Source organism: Neoarius graeffei, chromosome 6 (assembly GCF_027579695.1).
Source record: "Neoarius graeffei isolate fNeoGra1 chromosome 6, fNeoGra1.pri, whole genome shotgun sequence".
In the NCBI taxonomy this organism is placed as follows: domain Eukaryota; kingdom Metazoa; phylum Chordata; class Actinopteri; order Siluriformes; family Ariidae; genus Neoarius; species Neoarius graeffei.
This window is the reverse complement of record NC_083574.1, coordinates 35,945,363-35,966,160: the sequence shown is the minus strand read 5'-3', so window position 1 is coordinate 35,966,160 and position 20,798 is coordinate 35,945,363. Positions and strand designations below refer to the sequence as shown.

Genomic DNA, 20,798 nt, shown 5'->3' with positions numbered 1-20,798 from the left:
ATATCCATCAGGGATAAGCTGGAACCAATAGCAGATGACTTTGGGCAAGAGAAGGGGTTCATCCTGGGCAAGTTGCCAATCCACTATAGTGGCAACTGGCAATTTAAAGTAGCCAGTTGACCTAATCTGTATGTCTTTGGACATGTAGGAGGAAACCAGGGCACCTGGAGGAAACCCATACAGCAGTTTTAAACACTGGACACTTTAATAGGAACTTCTTGAGTCTAAGATTCCTTTTCTTGGCTGGCAGGAGTGGAACCCAATGTGGTCTTCTGCTGTTGAATGCTGAGATGCTTTTCTGCTCACCACGGTTGTAAAGAGTGATTATATGAGTTACTATATCCTTCCTGGCAGCTCGAATCAATCTGGCCATTTTTGAACCCAGAACCATCTTGCCGGGAGACGACAGTGCTAACCAGTGCACCACCGTGCTACTGGGATTATAGCTTACACTTAAAAATGACTCACCTGCAACACTATACTATAAAGTCTATGGCAGGGGTTCTCAACCTTTTCTGCTTTGAGGCCGACCTATTCATATTTGTACTGAGTCAGGGCCCATTAAAAAAGATCTCCAATTATTTTGGCTCACCTATTTTATTAAAATCTAATAATCTACTGAAAAGTGTATGAACCAGGGCTTTGAACCGGTTCAAGGAACGAAAACGAAAACCGGGAACGTTTTCTATTTCACATGGAATAGAAACGAAACCAGAAACTTTATTATTTTTTAATGTTCCGGAACAGAAACGCTTATTAAAAATAATGGTAACCGGTTAATACCGGTTTTTATTTCGTTCCTCAAAGTTTCTGTAGCCTACAAATAAAAAAAGTCATTCTTCTCCTGCGCAAGTTTCTATGACCCGCTGGGGTTCACTTCCTGTGTGACGTTCACTGACTGAATGGAGAGAGCGGGAAGGTGGACTACTATCACGTCTCCACGTGATAATAAGTGAGTAAGTGCATTACTGAGTGTCTGAGCAAAGAAGAGCCTGAATGTTGCAACCTCCCTATTGGCTGTTTGTAAAAATGTATCAATTGTTGCCCTTCCCACGGGAATCATCGCGGGCTCGAGAGACGAGACCTGACGAGTTAGTTCGTTGGTAGCAGAACAAAATGTCTGGACACAAATTGGGTTTTCAGAAAAGGAAAGAAAATTAACGGAGGGTCGAAAATACAAAAAAGGAGGCAGAAAATGCAAAACGAGTTTTAAGGTAGGACAAATGGTTACTTTTCTGAGGCAGCCCGCCGTGGCTGCAGGCTTTCAGTTGGGTCATTGAATGGTTACCTTTCTGAGGCAGCCCGTCGTGGCTGCCTGCAGGCTTATTTATTATAGCCCATTTAGTTAAAATAGTTGATATAAAATGTTTATAGTTATGTGATGGTTGTCCTGATTTAGACTGGTGTTTTGTTTTTTTTTGGGGGGGGGGGGGGGGGGGGGGTGTTTGCGCGATGTTGCACCCGGGTCCAGATTAGGGCAGAACCGGCCCTGGCTACATTTCAGGTGTAGTTTGTTTTATGTATGTATGTACTTGCATAGATGTGTACTTGGTCTTCCAATATGGCGCCTAACAAAATCTCGCGGCGCAGTGACGTCATGCGGTAGCCCTCTATAGGGCCTGACTAGCCTTTGGTAACACATTAAACGAATTATCTTTCATCTTTGGCACTTTTTCTGTTTGTGTAGATGGGAAGACATACTGAGAATCCAAATCGCCAACATTTGAAATAATAATTGTTTTGAATTATTTCTTGTCTTATTTAATGAAGGTTGTAATAGAATTAGCCTACATTTGGCTTAAGCTGGATGAGACAGAGACATAATTTTATAGCCATTTGTTAAACAGCTGACAGGGAATGTAATTAACCGTTCCGGGAACTAAATTTTTTTGTTCTAACCGGTTCGGGAACGTCTATTTAATGGTGGAACCCAAAACTGGAAACGTTAAAATTCTGTTTCTGTTCGGAACGAACCAATAGGAAAAAAATTCTGGTTCAAAGCCCTGGTATGAACCAAATGCAAAATCACTCCTTGTTACAGATGGGAGCCCAGGAATTAAATAAACGCAATAAAAACACATTTTTTAAATTGTAGGTGTTGTATTTAAAACTGTTTGGATGTACCAGAAGCCAACATAAAACCATGCATGCAGGTCATTCTCAGTCAAAAGGGATTAATGATCCAAAAGTGGAGTCTGGTCCATTAACACAAGAACTTATTGCCATGTTTGTGTTTAATAAACAAGTTATTAAAACCAAGAAGTACACTCAAAAGAAGTGGATATAGAAACCACTCAGTGGGATTAGATCCTTACACACTAACAAAGGATTTTTCCTACAAGTTGGAAAATTGTCCATCCATCGAGTTCCCTGACATCCCAAACTACCCGGTGCTGCAGACATCGTTCTACGTGGACACACAGATGAAAACCTGGAAGAGCATGGAGGAGTACAGCTTTTTATATGTAGTTGGGTTAAAGATCTGGGGATCAGGACACTACAGGATAGATGGTGGGAGACTGATCTAAGTGCAGGAAGAGTGTTTATTAGCAGGCGTGATATTTACAAACGCAAAACAAAAAGCAGAATCATAAAGCAGAGTATTTAAACAGCGTTATAAACAGGGCTAGAAACAAACGTGACAGTGATAATGATAATACTTCGCAAAGCCTCTCTGAAAACAACTTCCACATCTGTGTGTACTGATTGCGGTCAAATCAGTATCAGGTGTTTCTCGTAACGACTGAGTCCCAAGTACGCGCACAACGTGCTCTGTGAGCGAGCGCGGTCGCTCAAGCTATGCCAGGCTCAAGCGTGCAAAGGCGTGACAGTCAAGTGTTCACCTACTGTGTGACCACAGCTTTTAGCTCACATGTACAGTATATCGCCACCAAAATACCTCATTTTCATTGATAACCCATCACAAAGCATTGCGAGCTGTAGTGTGACCATAGCTTAATGAGGTAGATGTGACATCGGATGCAACCCAACAATTGTACCCTACTACGAGTAAAAATTAGCTTCAATGTGAAAAAAATTTGCAGCCCAGTGGTTGAGAAGAAGAAACCTTTATTCATCACATGCACACTTCAAGCACAGTGAAATTCATCCTCTGGATTTAACCCATCTGAAGCAGTGAACACACACAGAGCAGTGAGCAGCCACACCAAAGCGCCCAGGGAGCAGTCAGGGTTCAGGTACCTTGCTCAAGAGCACCTCAGCCCAAGGCCGACCCACGTCAACCTAACTGCATGGCTTTGGATTGTGGGGGAAACCTGAGCACCCAGAGGAAACCCACACAGACACGGGGAGAACATGCAAACTCCACACAGAAAGGCCCTCGCCGGCCACTGGGTTCGATCCCGGAACCTTCTTGCTGCGAGGCGACAGCGCTAACCACTACACCACCGTGCCACCCGAGAAACACTGGTGTATGGTATAGTTTAAAGGGTTTTAGTGCAGTACTTCACATGTGGTCATAATAATTAGTTTTGAGTTTGTGGATGAGGGCGTCACGGTGGTGTAGTGGTTAGCGCTGTTGCCTCACAGCAAGAAGGTCCGGGTTCGAGCCCTGTGGCCGGCGAGGCCTTTCTGTGCGGAGTTTGCATGTTCTCCCCGTGTCCGCGTGGGTTTCCTCCAGGTGCTCCGGTTTCCCCCACAGTCCAAAGACATGCAGGTTAGGTTAACTGGTGACTCTAAATTGAGCGTAGGTGTGAATGTGAGTGTGAATGGTTGTCTGTGTCTATGTGTCAGCCCTGTGATGACCTGGCGACTTGTCCAGGGTGTACCCCGCCTTTCGCCCGTAGTCAGCTGGGATAGGCTCCAGCTTGCCTGCGACCCTGTAGAACAGGATAAAGCGGCTAGAGATAATGAGATGAGATGAGTTTGTGGATTTTAACAAATTGTAGTTAAGGATCTATATTTATGGAATTCGCTGTCCAGAAATGCTCATTAAATATCAAAAATGTTTTTTTTTAATTGATAAGAGTAGCTTTTAATAGAAAAAAAAAGATTTCTTATCGAGATGAGCTGGTCAGTGCTAATTATTATTGGCACCCCTGCTTTTTGTAATAGACATTTACTACAGTGTCAGAAGGATCTGAACACGTCTTCCTGTAAAATATTAAGCATCACTGTCAGGAAGTGATGGATTTATGAGGAACACTGGTTCATTTCACTGCCTATGCCGTGTCCTACAGTCCCTGTATGTCCTCTTTGCCCTCAATGCAGTATCCTGCTGTTATCTGATACTGCCTTAGCGCTGTGTGTGCACGTGTGTGTGTCTAAGTAATAAAGCTCAGATTTTGCCTCGTGTGTCTGTTCCATGCTTCAGGCAGATATATTAGAAAATGAGGCTGAAAGAGAGAGAGAGTTTCAGTGTACATGGAGTTGCATAGAGACTCATATCGTTCTCTTAATATCTCATTCTCTATAATTTTCTGCCTCATTCATTCTCCTTTTGTCCTTTCTTTCTTTTGATGCATTATGTATTAATTTGTCTCCTGTCCAATCGTGTGTTCTGCTTTTTCACCCTCTTTCCTTCCCTGCTCCTTATGTGTTTAACGTGCAGTCCATGTAGTGACGGAGCATTCATTCACAAGTTCTCTGCAAGTTTGGTTGCATCAGCAGAATCAGTTTTTGCTGACGTAAGGCTTCCTGAGCAGTGAAGGCAGTGCTGGTCAGGATGAGACCGCGCCCTTGGGAATATGAGAACAGTGGCAGTTTGTGGCATCTCTCTCTTTCAGTCTTAGATGATTTGGTCAGTGTTCGGTCTGCTGGAGTGATGGTCATTAGCATTATTGATCAGGTCATGGAACTGCATTGATTATTGATCGTTGTGCTTGCATTGCTGTCTGTGGAAGAGCTGTGTGCATCTGCCAGGCTTGTTCACACGCGCATATGGAAGTAACTGCATTGCGATACTGCAGAGGAGAAATTAGCATTTTTAACCTTCTGACAAACCACAAGCCACTCATAGTAACAGGCTTTGCAGTGTCGATTATTTGTAAATGATACATTGATAATGAATGATGACTCAGATTTTGGACATGAAATTAATTTATTCTATTCTAATTCATACTTACTGCCAATACAGTCCTGCCCAACCTACAGTGGTGCTTGAAAGTTTGTGAACCCCTTAGAATTTTCTATATTTCTGCATAAATATGACATAAAACATCATCAGATTTTCACACAAGTCCTAAAAGTAGATAAAGAGAACCCAGTTAAACTAATGAGACAAAAATATTATACTTGGTCATTTATTTATTGAGGAAAATAATCCAATATTACATACCTGTGAGTGGCAAAAGTATGTGAACCTCTAGGATTAGCAGTTAATTTGAAGGTGAAATTAGAGTCAGGTGTTATCAATCAATGGGATGACAATCAGATGTGAGTGGGCACCCTGTTTTATTTAAAGAATAGGGATCTATCAAAGTCTGATCTTCACAACACATGTTTGTGGAAGTGTATCATGGCACAAACAAAGGAGATTTCTGAGGACCTCAGAAAAAGCGTTGTTGATGCTCATCAGGCTGGAAAAGGTTACAAAACCATCTCTAAAGAGTTTGGACTCCACCAATCCACAGTCAGACAGATTGTGTACAAATGGAGGAAATTCAAGACCATTGTTACCCTCCCCAGGAGTGGTCGACCAACAAAGATCACTCCAAGAGCAAGGCATGTAATAGTCGGCGAGATCACAAAGGACCCCAGGGTAACTTCTAAGCAACTGAAGGCCTCTCTCACATTGGCTAATATTAATGTTCATGAGTCCACCATCAGGAGAACACTGAACAACAATGGTGTGCATGGCAGGGTTGCAAGGAGAAAGCCACTGCTCTCCAAAAAGACATTGCTGCTCGTCTGCAGTTTGCTAAAGATCACGTGGACAAGCCAGAAGGCTATTGGAAAAATGTTTTGTGGATGGATGAGACCAAAATAGAACTTTTTGGTTTAAATGAGAAGCATTATGTTTGGAGAAAGGAAAACACTGCATTCCAGCATAAGAACCTTATCCCATCTGTGAAACATGGTGGTGGTAGTATCATGGTTTGGGCCTGTTTTGCTGCATCTGGGCCAGGACAGTTTGCCGTCATTGATGAAACAATGAATTCTGAATTATACCAGCGAATTCTAAAGGAAAATGTCAGGACATCTGTCCATGAACTGAATCTCAAGAGAAGGTGCGTCATGCAACAAGACAATGACCCTAAGCACACAAGTCATTCTACCAAAGAATGGTTAAAGAAGAATAAAGTTAATGTTTTGGAATGGCCAAGTCAAAGTCCTGACCTTAATCCAATCGAAATTTTGTGGAAGGACCTGAAGCGAGCAGTTCATGTGAGGAAACCCACCAACATCCCAGAGTTGAAGCTGTTCTGTATGGAGGAATGGGCTAAAATTCCTCCAGGCTGGTGTGTGGGACTGATCAACAGTTACCGGAAACGTTTAGTTGCAGTTATTGCTGCACAAGGGGGTCACACCAGATACTGAAAGTAAAGGTTCACATACTTTTGCCACTCACAGATATGTAATATTGGATCATTTTCCTCAATAAATAAATGACCAAGTATAATGTTTTGTCTCATTTGTTTAATTGGGTTCTCTTTATCTACTTTTAGGACTTGTGTGAAATTCTGATGATGTTTTAGGTCATATTTATGCAGAAATATAGAAAATTCTAAAGGGTTCACAAACTTTCAAGCACCACTGTACATGGAGATCTTTACCCATTTTATCAAGTGGAAAAAGTCTTAGTCGTGCATCTGCTCTTCTAACATCCCATGGGTTAAAAACATGTAAATGAGGCTTTCACATGTTTAATATTTGTTCTTATTAGCAGTGGCGGGTTCAAATCTCAAGGAGACTCAAATGAAATCTTAAACGAAAATTAAATCTTCCCACACGTTCTTAATTGCATGTCCAGTATAACAAGCCAGTAATATGTTTTACATAATGGCTTCAAGCAAAAATATGAATATTAATTAAATAAATATTAAAAGCTACATGCGAGCCAACGTCTTCACGGTCTCGTGTGAATAAGTGCTGAATATGTAATATGACACCAACTTTGCTGAGGTAATAGGTCATGATTTTCAAATACTCAGGCATAATCAGGATACAGTTTCTCATGATTAAAACCGAGTGAATTGTTTAAATCTATTTAAAAGTGGGAAAAACTGCAAAAACAGATTCTTAAAAATATTTGCATGTGCAATGTACATTCCCAAAGTGAACTTCATGCTCAGTAAATCACAAGTTTTATCGATTTGCACAGATCTCATTCTCATCTCATTATCTCTAGCTGCTTTATCCTGTTCTACAGGGTCGCAGGCAAGCTGGAGCCTATCCCAGCTGACTACGGGCGAAAGGCGGGGTACACCCTGGACAAGTCGCCAGGTCATCACAGGGCTGACACATAGACACAGACAACTATTCACACTCACATTCACACCTACGCTCAATTTAGAGTCACCAGTTAACCTAACCTGCATGTCTTTGGACTGTGGGGGAAACCGGAGCACCCGGAGGAAACCCACGCAGACACGGGGGGAACATGCAAACTCCGCACAGAAAGGCCCTCGCCGGCCACAGGGCTCGAACCCGGACCTTCTTGCTGTGAGGCGACAGCGCTAACCACAACACCACCGTGATTTGCATAGATGCCACCCTTTATTTTGTATTTTTCATGAGAAATGCCCCATAATGAAGTTCTTATCTGGAGACCTGCATAGTCATATATTCACAAACAGGCAAAACAGACAAAACATGCTGTTTTGCTATTTGAAAGACACAGTCCTCTGTGGACTAAATCAGCTTCAATGTTTTTACACACACAGGCCTTTATTGTAATGGGGCCTTAGTATATAAAGCATAGTAAAGTGCTGCTTCAGTATCAGACATCAGGCCTGTGATATTTCTATCTTTTACTTTACTGGAACTCATCTCTGTTGTAACCTGAGTGGCTTTTTATTGATTTCTCACTTTTGGATCTCTCTCTTGCTCTTGCATTGCACTTTGTTATCTTTGATATACTGTGTGTGTGTGTGTGTGTGTGTGTGTGTGTGTGTGTGTGTGTATACAGTGGATATAAAAAGTGTACACACCCCGTTAAAATGATCGGTTTTTCTGATGTAAAAAAAAAAAAAAAGAGAGACCACGATAAATAATTTCAAAACTTTTCCCACCTTTAATGTGACCTATAACCTGTACAATTCACTTGAAAAACAAGGAAATCTGTTCGGGGGAAAAACACAAAAAATAAAAAACATACTGGTTGCATAAGTGTGCACGCCCTTAAACTAATACTTTGCTGAAGCACATTTTGATTTCATTGCAGCATTCAGTCTTTTTGGGTCGGAGTCTATCAGCCAGCCACATCTAGACTTGGCAATATTTGCCCACTCTTCCTTGCAAAAGCGCTCCAGATCTGTCAGATTGCGAGGGCATCTCTCGTGCACAGCCCTCTTCAGGTCACCCCACAGATTTTCAATTGGATTTAGGTCTGGGCTCTGGCTGGGCCATTCCAAAACTTTAATTTTCTCCTGGTGAAGCCGTTCTTTTGTTAATTTTGATGTATGCTTGGTATCACTGTCATGCTGAAAGATGAAATTCCTCTTCATCTTCAGCTTTCTAGCAGACACCTGAAGGTTTTGGGTCAAAATTGACTGGTATTTAGAACTGTTCATAATTCCTTCCACCTTGACTAAAGCCCCTGTTCCAGCTGAAGAAAAACAACCCCAAAACATGATGCTGCCACCACCATGCTTCACCGTGGGTATGGGGTTCTTTTGGTGATGCGCAGTGTTGTTTTTGTGCCAAACATACCTTTTGGAATTGTGGCCAAAAAGTTCAACCTTGGTTTCATCAGACCATAACACATTTTCACACATGCTTTTGGGAGAGTTGATGGTTTTTTTTTTTTGCAAAATTTAGCCGGGCCTGGATGTTTTTCTTTGACCCTACCTCATAGTCCAGACATATGGAGAATACGGGAGATTGTTGTCACATGTAGTACACAACCAGTACTTGCCAGAAATTCCTGCAGCTCCTTCAGTGTTGCTGTAGGCCTCTTGGCAGCCTCCCTGACCAGTTTTCGTCTTGTCTTTTCATCAATTTTGGAGGGACGTCCAGTTCTCAGTAATGTCACTGTTGTCCCATATTTTCTTCACTTCTTGATGACGGTCTTCACTGTGCTCCATGGTATATCTAATGCCGTGGAAATGTTTTTGTACCCTTCTCCTGACTGATACCTTTCAACAATGAGATCCCTCTGATGCTTTGTAAGCTCTCTCTGAACGCTGGCTTTTGCTGGAGGATGCAACTGAGTAAACGTCTGAACTTTATTTGGGGTTAATCAGAGTAATTTTAATTGATGGCAGGTGTGAACCCAAAAAGACTGAAGGCTGTAATTAAATCAAAAGGTGCTTCAACAAAGTATTAGTTTAAGGGTGTGCATACTTATGCAACCAGCTTATTGTATGCTTTTTATTTTTTATGTTTTTCTCCCGAACAGATTTGTTTGTTTTTCAAGTGAATTGTACAGGTTATAGGTCACATTCAAGGTGGGAAAAATTTTGAAATTATTTACCATGGTCTCATTTTTTTTTTTTTTTTACATCAGAAAAACCTATCATTTTAACAGGGTGTGTACACTTTTTATATCCACTGTATATATAAAACAGTTATTTCATGAAATCGAGTCGTACACAAGCTGATAGCTGATGAGGCGCGTAGCACTGAGTTGTCTATAAGCCATGTACGACGAGATTGAGTGGAATAACTGTTTTATTCTATCCACATTCACTGGATTTTGAGAAACAGAGCATTTTTATTTTTTGCAAATTTGATAAATAAAAACTTTATCCAAAACATCCGACAAAATCATTTCTGCTTAGATTGTAAACAAACCAGCAAAATGACAGTAGCAATTTGTGAACAATGCGATAATTCTTGAAAACTAAAAAAAAGATACGTTCTTACCATCAAATACTTTCATTCTATATTTTGTTGCTTTCTTTAGTATTTTTTGAGGTTTTGCTTTTGAGTAGAGTTTTTATTTTGTCCTCAGTGGGTTCAGCAACATGCTTCACCAAACCATCTTAAGGGTGCATTACCGCCGCCAACTGGGCTGGAGCGTGGAACAGGAGATATTGGGGGGCGGGGAGTAGCCAGTCACAGTGCGCAATTGCTCATATCCAGTGAATGTGGATAGAATTAATTAATTAATTTAAAAAAAAAAATATATATATATATATATATATATATATATATATATATATATGGGCGGCACGGTGGTGTAGTGGTTAGCGCTGTCGCCTCACAGCAAGAAGGTCTGGGTTCGAGCCCCGTGGCCGGCGAGGGCCTTTCTGTGCAGAGTTTGCATGTTCTCCCCGTGTCCGCGTGGGTTTCCTCCGGGTGCTCCGGTTTCCCCCACAGTCCAAAGACATGCAGGTTAGGTTAACTGGTGACTCTAAATTGACCGTAGGTGTGAATGTGAGTGTGAATGGTTGTCTGTGTCTATGTGTCAGCCCTGTGATGACCTGGCGACTTGTCCAGGGTGTACCCCCCCGCCTTTCGCCCGTAGTCAGCTGGGATAGGCTCCAGCTTGCCTGCGACCCTGTAGAACAGGATAAAGTGGCTACAGATAATGAGATGAGATGAGATATAGATATTAGTGCTGTCAAGCGATTAAAATATTTAATCGCGATTAATGTCGCGACTGTCATAGTTAAATCGCAATTAATCGCAATTTAATCGCACATTTTTGTCACACGAAAAACCATTGTAATTCTTTTACCAGCATAAAAAAGTGAATGGGCTTGTTTTGTACCAATGTTTTTCTTATTGCAAAGCATAACACGTCTTGACACAGCCACTGCAAACTGAAACCTAAGCTGAGCATCATGGCTCTTCGTCCCCAGACTAACAAGAGAACCATGACTGAAGTAATCTACTGTTTGAGTTAGTCTATCAGAGAGACAGGTTACACAGTGACGGTAGGCTTGACATGCTTGATTATAATATAAAGTACACTATTATATTAACTTTAAGTTGTTCGTTGACAAATATTGCATTGAATCTGATCTTTACTGTTTCAGCTCACTTAACACATTTTGTACTTTTACACTTTCTGCCTGTTGATGCGTCGCGCTGTCCAATCAGAGGCGGCCAAATTTGCATATTACAGGAAGGATTTCTGGGATAGCATTGAGTTTACAGTTCAGAGGGATCTGGCTTCTTTAGACGCTGTCTTCTTAAAACTGAATAAATATTTAAAAAGAGCCAAATGAGCCAGTCTTTTGAACGGCTCTTTTCAAAGAACGGATCACAAAGATGCGGATCCCATCAAAGAGCCATAAATCTCATCTCTACTAGCGCGCCCTGCCCGCGCTGGTTCTTTGGGGGGAGGGCAGAGGACTCTGGCTGTGCGGGGCGTGGCATTACAGTCTAGCTGCTATCGGTTTTCTAAGCAAAGTCTCTGTTCCAAGTTCCTGGCAGTTTCAAAAGCTTATGAAAAACCTACATCGTGTCACAGAGCATTAATCTTGCGATAAAAAAATTATCGCCGTTAAAATTGAGTCAAGTTAACGTGTTAATAATGCGACATTTTTGACAGCACTAATATGTATATATTATACACTATATTGCCAAAAGTATTTGCTCACCCATCCAAATTATCGGAATCAGGTGTTCCAATCACTTCCATGGCCACAGGTGTATAAAATCAAGCACCTCGGCATGCAGACTGTTTTTTCAGTTTGGAGCTGGCCCCTTCCTCTTCCAACATGACTGTGCACCAGTGCACAAAGCAAGGTCCATAAAGACATGGATGACAGAGTCTGGTGTGGATGAACTTGACTGGCCTGCACAGAGTCCTGACCTCAACCCGATAGAACACCTTTGGGATGAATTAGAGTGGAGACTGAGAGCCAGGCCTTCTCGTCCAACATCAGTGTGTGACCTCACAAATGCACTTCTGGAAGAATGGTCAAAAATTCCCATAAACACACTCCTAAACCTTGTGGACAGCCTTCCCAGAAGAGTTGAAGCTGTTCTAGCTGCAAAGGGTGGCCCGACGTTATATTGAACCCTATGGATTAGGACTGGGATGTCACTTAAGCTCATATGTGAGTCAAGGCAGGTGAGCGAATACTTTTGGCAATATAGTGTATATGTGTGTGTGTGTGTGTGTGTGTGTGTGTAAAATGTTGCGTCATATCCAGTGTTATTATGCATATAATCTTATATGGACAGTTCTTTCTTTCTTTCTTTTATATTCTAAAACAAAGCATATTTAAGAGAAAGTGGTTTCTTGTGTTTTTACTATATTGTGAACAGATTTTGAGATTTAAGGTTTTAGTTTCACCATATGCTCTCGAACCCTTAAGATTAATTTATTCGGGGAACGTTTATATCTCTCTGTCTGTTTGTTTGTCTTGGACGGGTTTCTAATCTCATTCAGTTTATCAATTAGGTTTTTTTTTAGCATTTTAATGTTCACCTTACTAATGTAACAGTTTATTTTAATTCTAGGATTTTTAGATGTGATGGACTATAGACTCATAATGTACGATGAGAAAGAAAACACTGTATTCTGTTCATTTAAAATGATAACAGCTTTCCTGTAGAACTCATTTTAGCCTGTGCTCAGTCACATTCCTGAATTAGCAACACACCACAGGACTACATTTTGTTCTGGGAACGTATTCTTGAAATATTTATGAGTCGTGCTGAGCTCTTGCTCAGACTTTCTGGAAAAAAAAAATTTAGTTAAATGCCATAAAGCTTTACAAAGAGCCCGGAATGTAATTGTGTCTTGTTCTGTAGGACTCCCTCATCCTGGAGAAGTGTGATGTCCACCATACTGTGTGCTCATTCCAAGATGACTTCCAAGAGTTTGAGATGATTGATGATGAAGACGAGGATGACGAGGAAGACGAGGACGGAGAGGCAGATCCTGATGCTCCACCTTCTCCTTCTGTGTCTCCTCCTCCTTCCCCTACTTTAGGTTCCCTTAAGAGCCGCCCCACAACCTTAAACCTGACCACTGCAGTTTCACAGGTATACACATGAACATACCGTATGATAGTGCTTTGATACAACTTGAAATATGCAAGTCTAAGATGCACATTCTTTGTCATTCTTTGTCATTGTAGGATTCCTTGAACAACAACAGTAGTGTATCTCCACGAAAGTCAAGCTGGCAGGAATGTCTTCGCAACTCCACTTCACAGGGTAATTATCGCTAGGGCTTTTTACATTGACTATATTGACTACTTCAGAAGCTGAATATAGGCAACTGCAGAGGTGCCGATATCTTTGGTTTCGCTGTAGCATTTATGAAAATACAGTTTGCTTAGCAGGATTAGCAATTCACTGAAGGAGAAAAGACATGGGACATGAAAGACACACATTTGTTGCTAGTAGTTTCAAATATCTTGGTGAACTTTGACCTGTGAATTTACATTTACATTCACTTGTCTCTTTGGATAGCAAAACAAACAAACAAAAAAAAAAAACAAGTGTTGCCAGGCAAAACAAACCTCACCCAGCAGCACTTATTTTATAGCTATATGTTGATAATGGTAATATTTCTCAATCATCAGCTGTCAGGTTATAGTCCTGTGAAAACCCATGACCTTGAGTTTGACCTTTCAAAAATCATTCAAGGTCAAAGGTCATGGTGCTAAATGAAATGTTCTTACTAACTATATTGTGAACAGATTTTGAGATTTATCTCATGATATGGCACTTCCTATAAGTTGATAAGGGTAAATATCTGTCTACCATCAACCATTTTCAGGTTACAGCCCTCTGAAAATCCGTCACCTTGAGTTTGACCTTTCAAGGTCACCCAAGGTCAAAGATCACGGTGCCAAATGAAAGGCCATATGGGAATTCCTATATGCTCATAATAGTAAACATCTGTCTATCGGCAACTATTTTTGAGTTATAATGGAAAATATATTATTTTGACCAAAGGGTTGATCTTTCTGGTGACCTTGACCTTCACCTTGACCCGATTACCCCCAAAATTTAATCAGGTAATCTACAGAACATTGCCCACGTACCCTGAAAATTTGAAGTCAATCGGTGCAACTGTCTAGACGCTAGATTGTTAACACATGCGCGCGCGCGCGCGCGCGCGCGCACGCACGCACACAAACAAACAAAGAAATGAAAGTTTGAAAGACAATTATGAGAGATACCCATCATGTAGCATATCAGTGGAAACAGAATTGAAAGCTGAACATTTTGGAATTGGTTTGAAGTAAATATGATGAACATGAAGGAAAATATCATGAAAAAAAGATTTTGACCTTTTTGGTGACCTTGACCTTGACCGGATGACCCTCAAAATGTTGAAGGTTCTATTTGAGACCAATGCCCATCTATACTGAAAGTTTCAAGAAGATTGGTCTGGCCATTTTCCCGTAATGTTGCAAACAAAAAAAGAAGAAGAAGAAACAAAGAAACCCCACTGAAAACAATACCTCACCCCCTGGTGGACTCCGTTCCAGGCGAGGTAAAAAAAAAAAAAAGAAAGAAAAGAAATGGAGGAGCTGCTAATTACTAAGTAGCACTCTCACCAGATATTTACCTTCTTGTTTTCTTTTTTTTTTTTTTGGGGGGGGGGGGTTAGCAATGTTGACACCTTTGCAAATGACACTTCAGTTATTTGTGGTAATTTTTATTCTGTCTATTACTTTAGTGCTGTTAGCTTACCATTGCAATTTTTTTATGAATATTGATTTATTCTATAAAACAAACTCCTAATTACAGTATACAGTATGCATAATGTTTGGATAAGTCTATTGCTATTGTTTGCATATGTAGGTGATTAAAGCATTGTGGGTAGAAAAAGTCTTTTTTACATTTTCACAAGAGATACACAAATCTTAGGAATTCACGGACCATTTAGTTTTTCTATGTACACAAGCGTGAAGTTGGTGTTCTTAAACTCTTCATGTCTATTTCTTATACTTTTCCAACCTATGACAACAGGTCGTATGTCTCCAAGCCACACTTGTCTTGAGGATGGTTCCCATGTTACTGGCACATGCACAGGGGCTCCTGGCACCGCCATCTCCGCCAAAGGTACTCCCCCAAACCCACCTGGCCACTGTGGTCTCAATCAGTCACCTGGCAGGCCGCTGCTGTACGACTTTGAGGGCAACAGACGCGAGCGTCTTGAATACGGTACAAAAGAAAATCTGACTCTCCTAGCGGCCCATCAACATGAACAAACATTAACAACCCTGAACCTGAAGTTGTCAGCACACTTTCCCAAGTGTTCTCCCCATCACATCCACTTTGTCCATCACTAAAGTATTTCAAACGTAGAACAGTAGAATTTTTAGACCTTACATATTTTTGAAACTTAATTTTATGTTGTTTTGTGTTCATCTTCTTTGTATACATCTCTTTGTCTTTTTTCCCAAATCTACTATTTTTCTCCCCTCTTTACTGTTCTTTTTCTAATCAGGTTCCTTTGGCCAGCACAACTCCTCAGGCGGTCCTGTAATCACTGAGATAAAGCCTACTGCTGAAGCAACTCTTGAGGAACGCGTCTCCTCAGGTGATGATTGCACTTCCCAGTGCTCTGATACTGAAGTTGACCATGACCTCAATGGCCATGCCAAACGCCGACAGTGCCGTCCTCGACCTGATGACACATACACCATCACTACGGAGACTGCCGATGACCCAGAGCTGGAGAACGACCTTACGATGGATGGCACCAGCAAATGCCTATCATCTACAGCACCACTAGGGAATGATGCAGAGACCCCACTGTCAGATGAGGAGTTAGATAAGGAATTTGAGATTGACTTCATGAGCCAGGAGACCTTTGCTCTAAATTGTAAAGGAGAAGAGGGCTCATCCTATGTAGAGTTTCCCAGCATTGAACCCACAGATCCCTCTTCTCTCTCTGCCCATGCGTTGTCCAGTCAGTCTGAACCCAGAGATGAGTCTTGTGACTTGCTTCCTAATCAACCTGCTGCTGTTGCATCAAATGACACAACATCTCCTTCCTCTGACCCTGGCATTGCTGACATGAATGCCAAGCGCTATGCAGAGTCAGACCATCACAGTGATGACCTTAGCTCCCCTGGATCTGACTCTGATCTTGAGGGTGAATTAGAGGCAGAGTTTGCCTGTGGTGGTCCCCTGGTAAGTAACATGATTTCATCAATCTCTGAGACAGAACTGGACTTGACTAGTGAGTCCAGCAGTGGAAGGTCCTCACACCTCACAAACTCCATTGAGGAGGCCAGCTCCCCAACATCTGACCCTGAACTGGATCATGAGCTTGATGTTGAGCAAGACAGTGGCATTGTGGGTCTGAAGACATCTCTACTTTTAGGCCAACCTGAGCCCATTAAACAAGACCTTTCACCATATCTGAAGCTCAGTCCAGACATCCATCCATTGGATGATGGTCAGGCCCTGATGGGGCTACAGAATGTGGATGACGAACAAGAGTTTGAACATCAAGCTGATCCAGATGAGACTTTGCCTCCTGCTGTGCCCTGTGATGACAGCGCAACTCAGCAACTGCTGCTGAAGATTGAACCAGATCATAGCCTGGAAAGCTTTAAACGATCTTTCTACCTTCCTGTCGAACCTAGACTCTTGCCCTCAATGGATGACTATGATGGAACCACTGAAGGAGACTCCGAGTCAGAATCAGAGGATGAACTTAGTGAGAACTCAGATTCACCATGGCTTCTTAGTAACCTGGTCAACAAGATGATTTCAGAAGGGTCCTTTCCAATCAGCTGTCCAGAGGATTGCCTCAGACGCTCTGCCTCCATCTCTGACACCATCTCCCCCTCATCTGACCTGGACACAGAAGCCTTCAATGAAAGTGAAGGCTACAGGACACAGATGCCAAAATGTGAAGGAGACTCCCAGGAACAGCCATCAATGGGCTCAGAAATGAGGACAGATGAAGAAAAAGAAGATAGAAGAGACAGTTGTGGATCAGGAGAGGAGCAAGAATGCAAGGCTGTCAGTTCTTGTCTATATATGAGCAATCCTACAAATGATACCGTTGTTCCTGTGTGCTTGGAGAGATACCACTCCAACAACACAAATCAGGACTTTACATCCCAGAGACCACTGAAAAATCAACAGGATGAGGAAGAGGAGGAGCCAAATAATGACTTGATGATGGACAGGATGAAGGACCTGGACTCCCCCAGCTTAAGCGAGAGCATCATCAGTGACAAGGATGAGGGGCGAGAGACAAGAATGGATCCACTTTCTCTGGAAAAAATGACAGAGGTCAAAAACAGTCTGACGCTTGACATCCCTACAGCACAGACTAATCGCTGCTTCAGCCTCACATACTCCACAGATAATGATGAAGACGAACAGGATGCATCACCTTTCCTGGAGGTTATCCACAATCCACCCTCACCATATGGAGATGACACTTACCTGGACAGTTCCCCACCAATTGATGAGAGTGTCCGGGAGTTGCGAAATACCTTTGATCCAGTGGGTGTCAGACCTGTGGATGACTCCCTGGCATATGATTCAGTAAAGTACACTCTAGTTGTGGATGAGAATACTACTCTGGAGCTGGTGAGTCTGAAGCGATGCACCTCTGTTCTCAGTGACGACAGTGACGGACTCTCCACTGTTTGTGATGAAGAGGTTGCTGATGAGGATGAAGATATCTATGGGCAGAGCCAGACTGTTGGAGGAATGCGCCCTGATCTGTTGTTGAGCTCCTCCTCAGAAGAAGACTCTTCACCAGAGGCAGACCTTCCTTTCTCCAAGAAATTCCTCAATGTGTTTGTCAATGGCACATCACGATCCTCCAGTAAGTGATCTAATCTCGCAACCTCTAAATAAGATTGAGTAAGATCAAGATAAATAGGATTTGAGTATATTGAGATTTATTCTATCCACATTCACTGGATATGAGCAATCGTGCACTCTGATTGGCTACTCTACTACTAGGATATCAGCTCATATACCGTAAGTAGAGAAAAATAAAATGGCAGAGCGTGTTGCTGAACCAACTGAGGATGAAATAAAAACTCTACTCGAAAACGAAACCCCAAAAATTGTTATCGAGTATTTAAAAGAAACAAAAACAGCAAAAAAAAGTAGTCGTTCCCCCACCCAATAGCGCCTGCTCCACACTCTACCCCAGTCGGTGGCAGTAATGCACCTTTAAGTTGGTTTGCCAACCGCCAAAAAACCCTAAAGAAGAAAAACCCCAAAAAATACAAAAAGAGTGCAACAAAATAGGGAATAAAAGTATTTGATGGTAAGAGCATATCTTTTTCTATTTTTCAAGAATTATTATTATAGCATTTTTCACAAATTACTCCTGTCATTTCGCTAATTTGTTTACATTCTAAGCAGAAGTAATTTTGTCGGACGTTGTGTGTAAAGTTTTTATTTCCTGCTGGCCGAAAGGTCCAAAGGGGGATTATGTCGTGGCGATGTCAGTCCATCCATCCGTCCCGGGAAGGGTGCTCACCTTCTGAAATCAACTCCTCTCACAATTTTTGGAGGAATTTCACGAAACTTGGCAGGATTCTTTGTTATATGTCGGTAATACGCATATTGTAATTTCGTTGAATTTGGTCACATTTTACCAGAGTTACAGCCCTTGATTAAAAAATATATAATTTGACAATTTCATAAGAGTGTGTTTTCCTTCTGAAATTAACTCCTCTCACAATTTGTGGAGGAATTTCCAAAGGGGGATTATGTTGTGGTGATATCTGTCTGTCCGTCCGGGGAAGGGTGCTCACCTTCTGAAATCAACTCCTCTCACAATTTTTGGAGGAATTTCACGAAACTTGACAGGATTCTTTGTCATATGTCGGTTACATGCATGTTGCAATTTTGTTCAATTCAGTCACATTTTACCAGAGTTATGGCACAGTTGCCAGCAGGGAATATTGTGCTCTCAGAGCACTCGTTATTTATTGAATTTGCAAAAAATAAAAATGCTCTGTTTCTCAAATTCCAGTGAATGTGGATATAATAAAACAGTTATTCCACTCAGTCTCGTCGTACATGGCTTATAGATTATGTACGACTCGATTTTGTGGCATAATTTAAGTATATACACGTATTTATTCTACATATAGAACATACTTATGCACACAGTGTAGGTTCTTACATACTAACAATCAGAGAGGTTTACGTCTACGTTTTGGTCACTTGTGCTTCATGTTTTAGGCACAGAATCGTTCGGGTTGTTCTCTTGCACAATAAATGGAGAGGAGAGAGACCAGACTCACAGAGCTGTCTTCAGGTAAAGGACTGATGTCATCAAAAAAATTCTGTGTGCTGTTAGTTTTTATTCAGTTCCTATATGGAGAAATTTTGGCTAGCAGTAAAATCAACATGATACCAGTTGTATAACAAAAGCAGAATCACTCTCTGACTGGCGTTTCCCCAGGTTTATCCCACGTCATGCAGATGAACTCGAACTGGATGTCGATGACCCACTTTTTGTTGAGGAAGAGGAGGATGATTACTGGTACCGTGGCTACAACATGCGCACAGGGGCACGGGGGATCTTCCCTGCATATTATGCTCATGAGGTCATTGGCCAAACCAAAGACCTGATGGGTAAGAATCAAGATGACTGTGTTAGTAAGTGGATTAAGACCTATGTTGTTTTTACAGTAAGCACAGGTTCTTGATCTCACACATTAAGGATTTCCTTCTTAATTATTTTCATAGCGATGAAGAGAAACCCAGCGTGGATGGAGAGTTTCACTGTGCAGTTTTTGGGTTCAGTTGAAGTGCCTTACCACCAAGGCAATGGCATCCTCTGTGCTGCCATGCAGAAGGTAAAAATAAACCTTGGCAGTACATGATGAGTATCGATGATCAGCACTAAAATGTCTGCTGTTTGTCTTTGCATTGTAGATTGCCATGGCGAGGAAGCGGACAGTGCATCTCCGTCCTCCATCTTTATGTGAGCTGGAGATTAGCCTACAGGGAGTGAAGCTGATCATGAGTCTGGAGGATGAGTATGACCTCTCCGAGGAGGTGAGACAGAGAGAGAAAGAAAGAAAGAAACGAGTCTTGTGTATTAGTGAACAGACTGACTCACAAACAGAAGTTCTTTTTTAGGGTGTGTAATGCCTTTCTTTTCTTCCAGTTTGACAGATGTAGTCACTTCTTCCAGATGAAGAACATCTCTTTCTGTGGATGCCACCCAAAAAACAACTGGTACAAACATTCTGTGGTTTAAAACAATACATAAAATTAAGTCTTGCTCACTGTTTCAGCTCTATTGAGCCCTCTTTTGTCATTTTGTCTCTGTTTTGCAGTTACTTTGGCTTCATTACCAAGCACCCAGTCCTGAACAGGTTTGCATGCCATGTCTTTGTCTCTCAGGAGTCCATGCGGCCTGTGGCTGAGTGTGTGGGGTGAGCTGAACACTTCTAATGTAGTCTTAGGCTACATCCACACGACAACGGCAACGAGATGTTATTTAAAAAAATATCGCGTCCAAATGGGCAACGATCAGTAAAATATCAGGTCCATATGGCAACGCAACGCTTGCTGAAAACGATGCAATACACATCCCACACCTCTAGGGGCGCTGTAAGACGGTCCCTTCGGAGACACCAGAACAATAGAAGAAGTAAGGACGCATGCGCATAAACTATTATGCGCGAGACTTCATATTAGCCACAAAGTCAGGAAAATCTGTTCGTAAAATTACATTATAATGACCAAATACAATGAAAAGTATTTTTCCAGTCTCACCTGTGAAAGGTAATCCCATGTGATCTCGT

General features: G+C 41.7%; 1 protein-coding gene across 1 annotated transcript in view; it reads left to right on the top strand.

Annotated features, from left to right (window-relative positions):
* Positions 1-20,798, top strand: part of mapk8ip2 (mitogen-activated protein kinase 8 interacting protein 2) — a 186,397-nt gene that overhangs the window by 159,778 nt on the left and 5,821 nt on the right. Inside the window, exons 3-12 of the mRNA XM_060922899.1 lie at positions 12,835-13,068; positions 13,164-13,242; positions 15,013-15,207; positions 15,494-17,842; positions 19,222-19,297; positions 19,445-19,617; positions 19,732-19,841; positions 19,921-20,043; positions 20,156-20,226; positions 20,328-20,426. Of these exons, the coding sequence (XP_060778882.1) occupies positions 12,835-13,068; positions 13,164-13,242; positions 15,013-15,207; positions 15,494-17,842; positions 19,222-19,297; positions 19,445-19,617; positions 19,732-19,841; positions 19,921-20,043; positions 20,156-20,226; positions 20,328-20,426 (3,509 nt within the window). The remainder of the gene's footprint in view (positions 1-12,834; positions 13,069-13,163; positions 13,243-15,012; positions 15,208-15,493; positions 17,843-19,221; positions 19,298-19,444; positions 19,618-19,731; positions 19,842-19,920; positions 20,044-20,155; positions 20,227-20,327; positions 20,427-20,798) is intronic.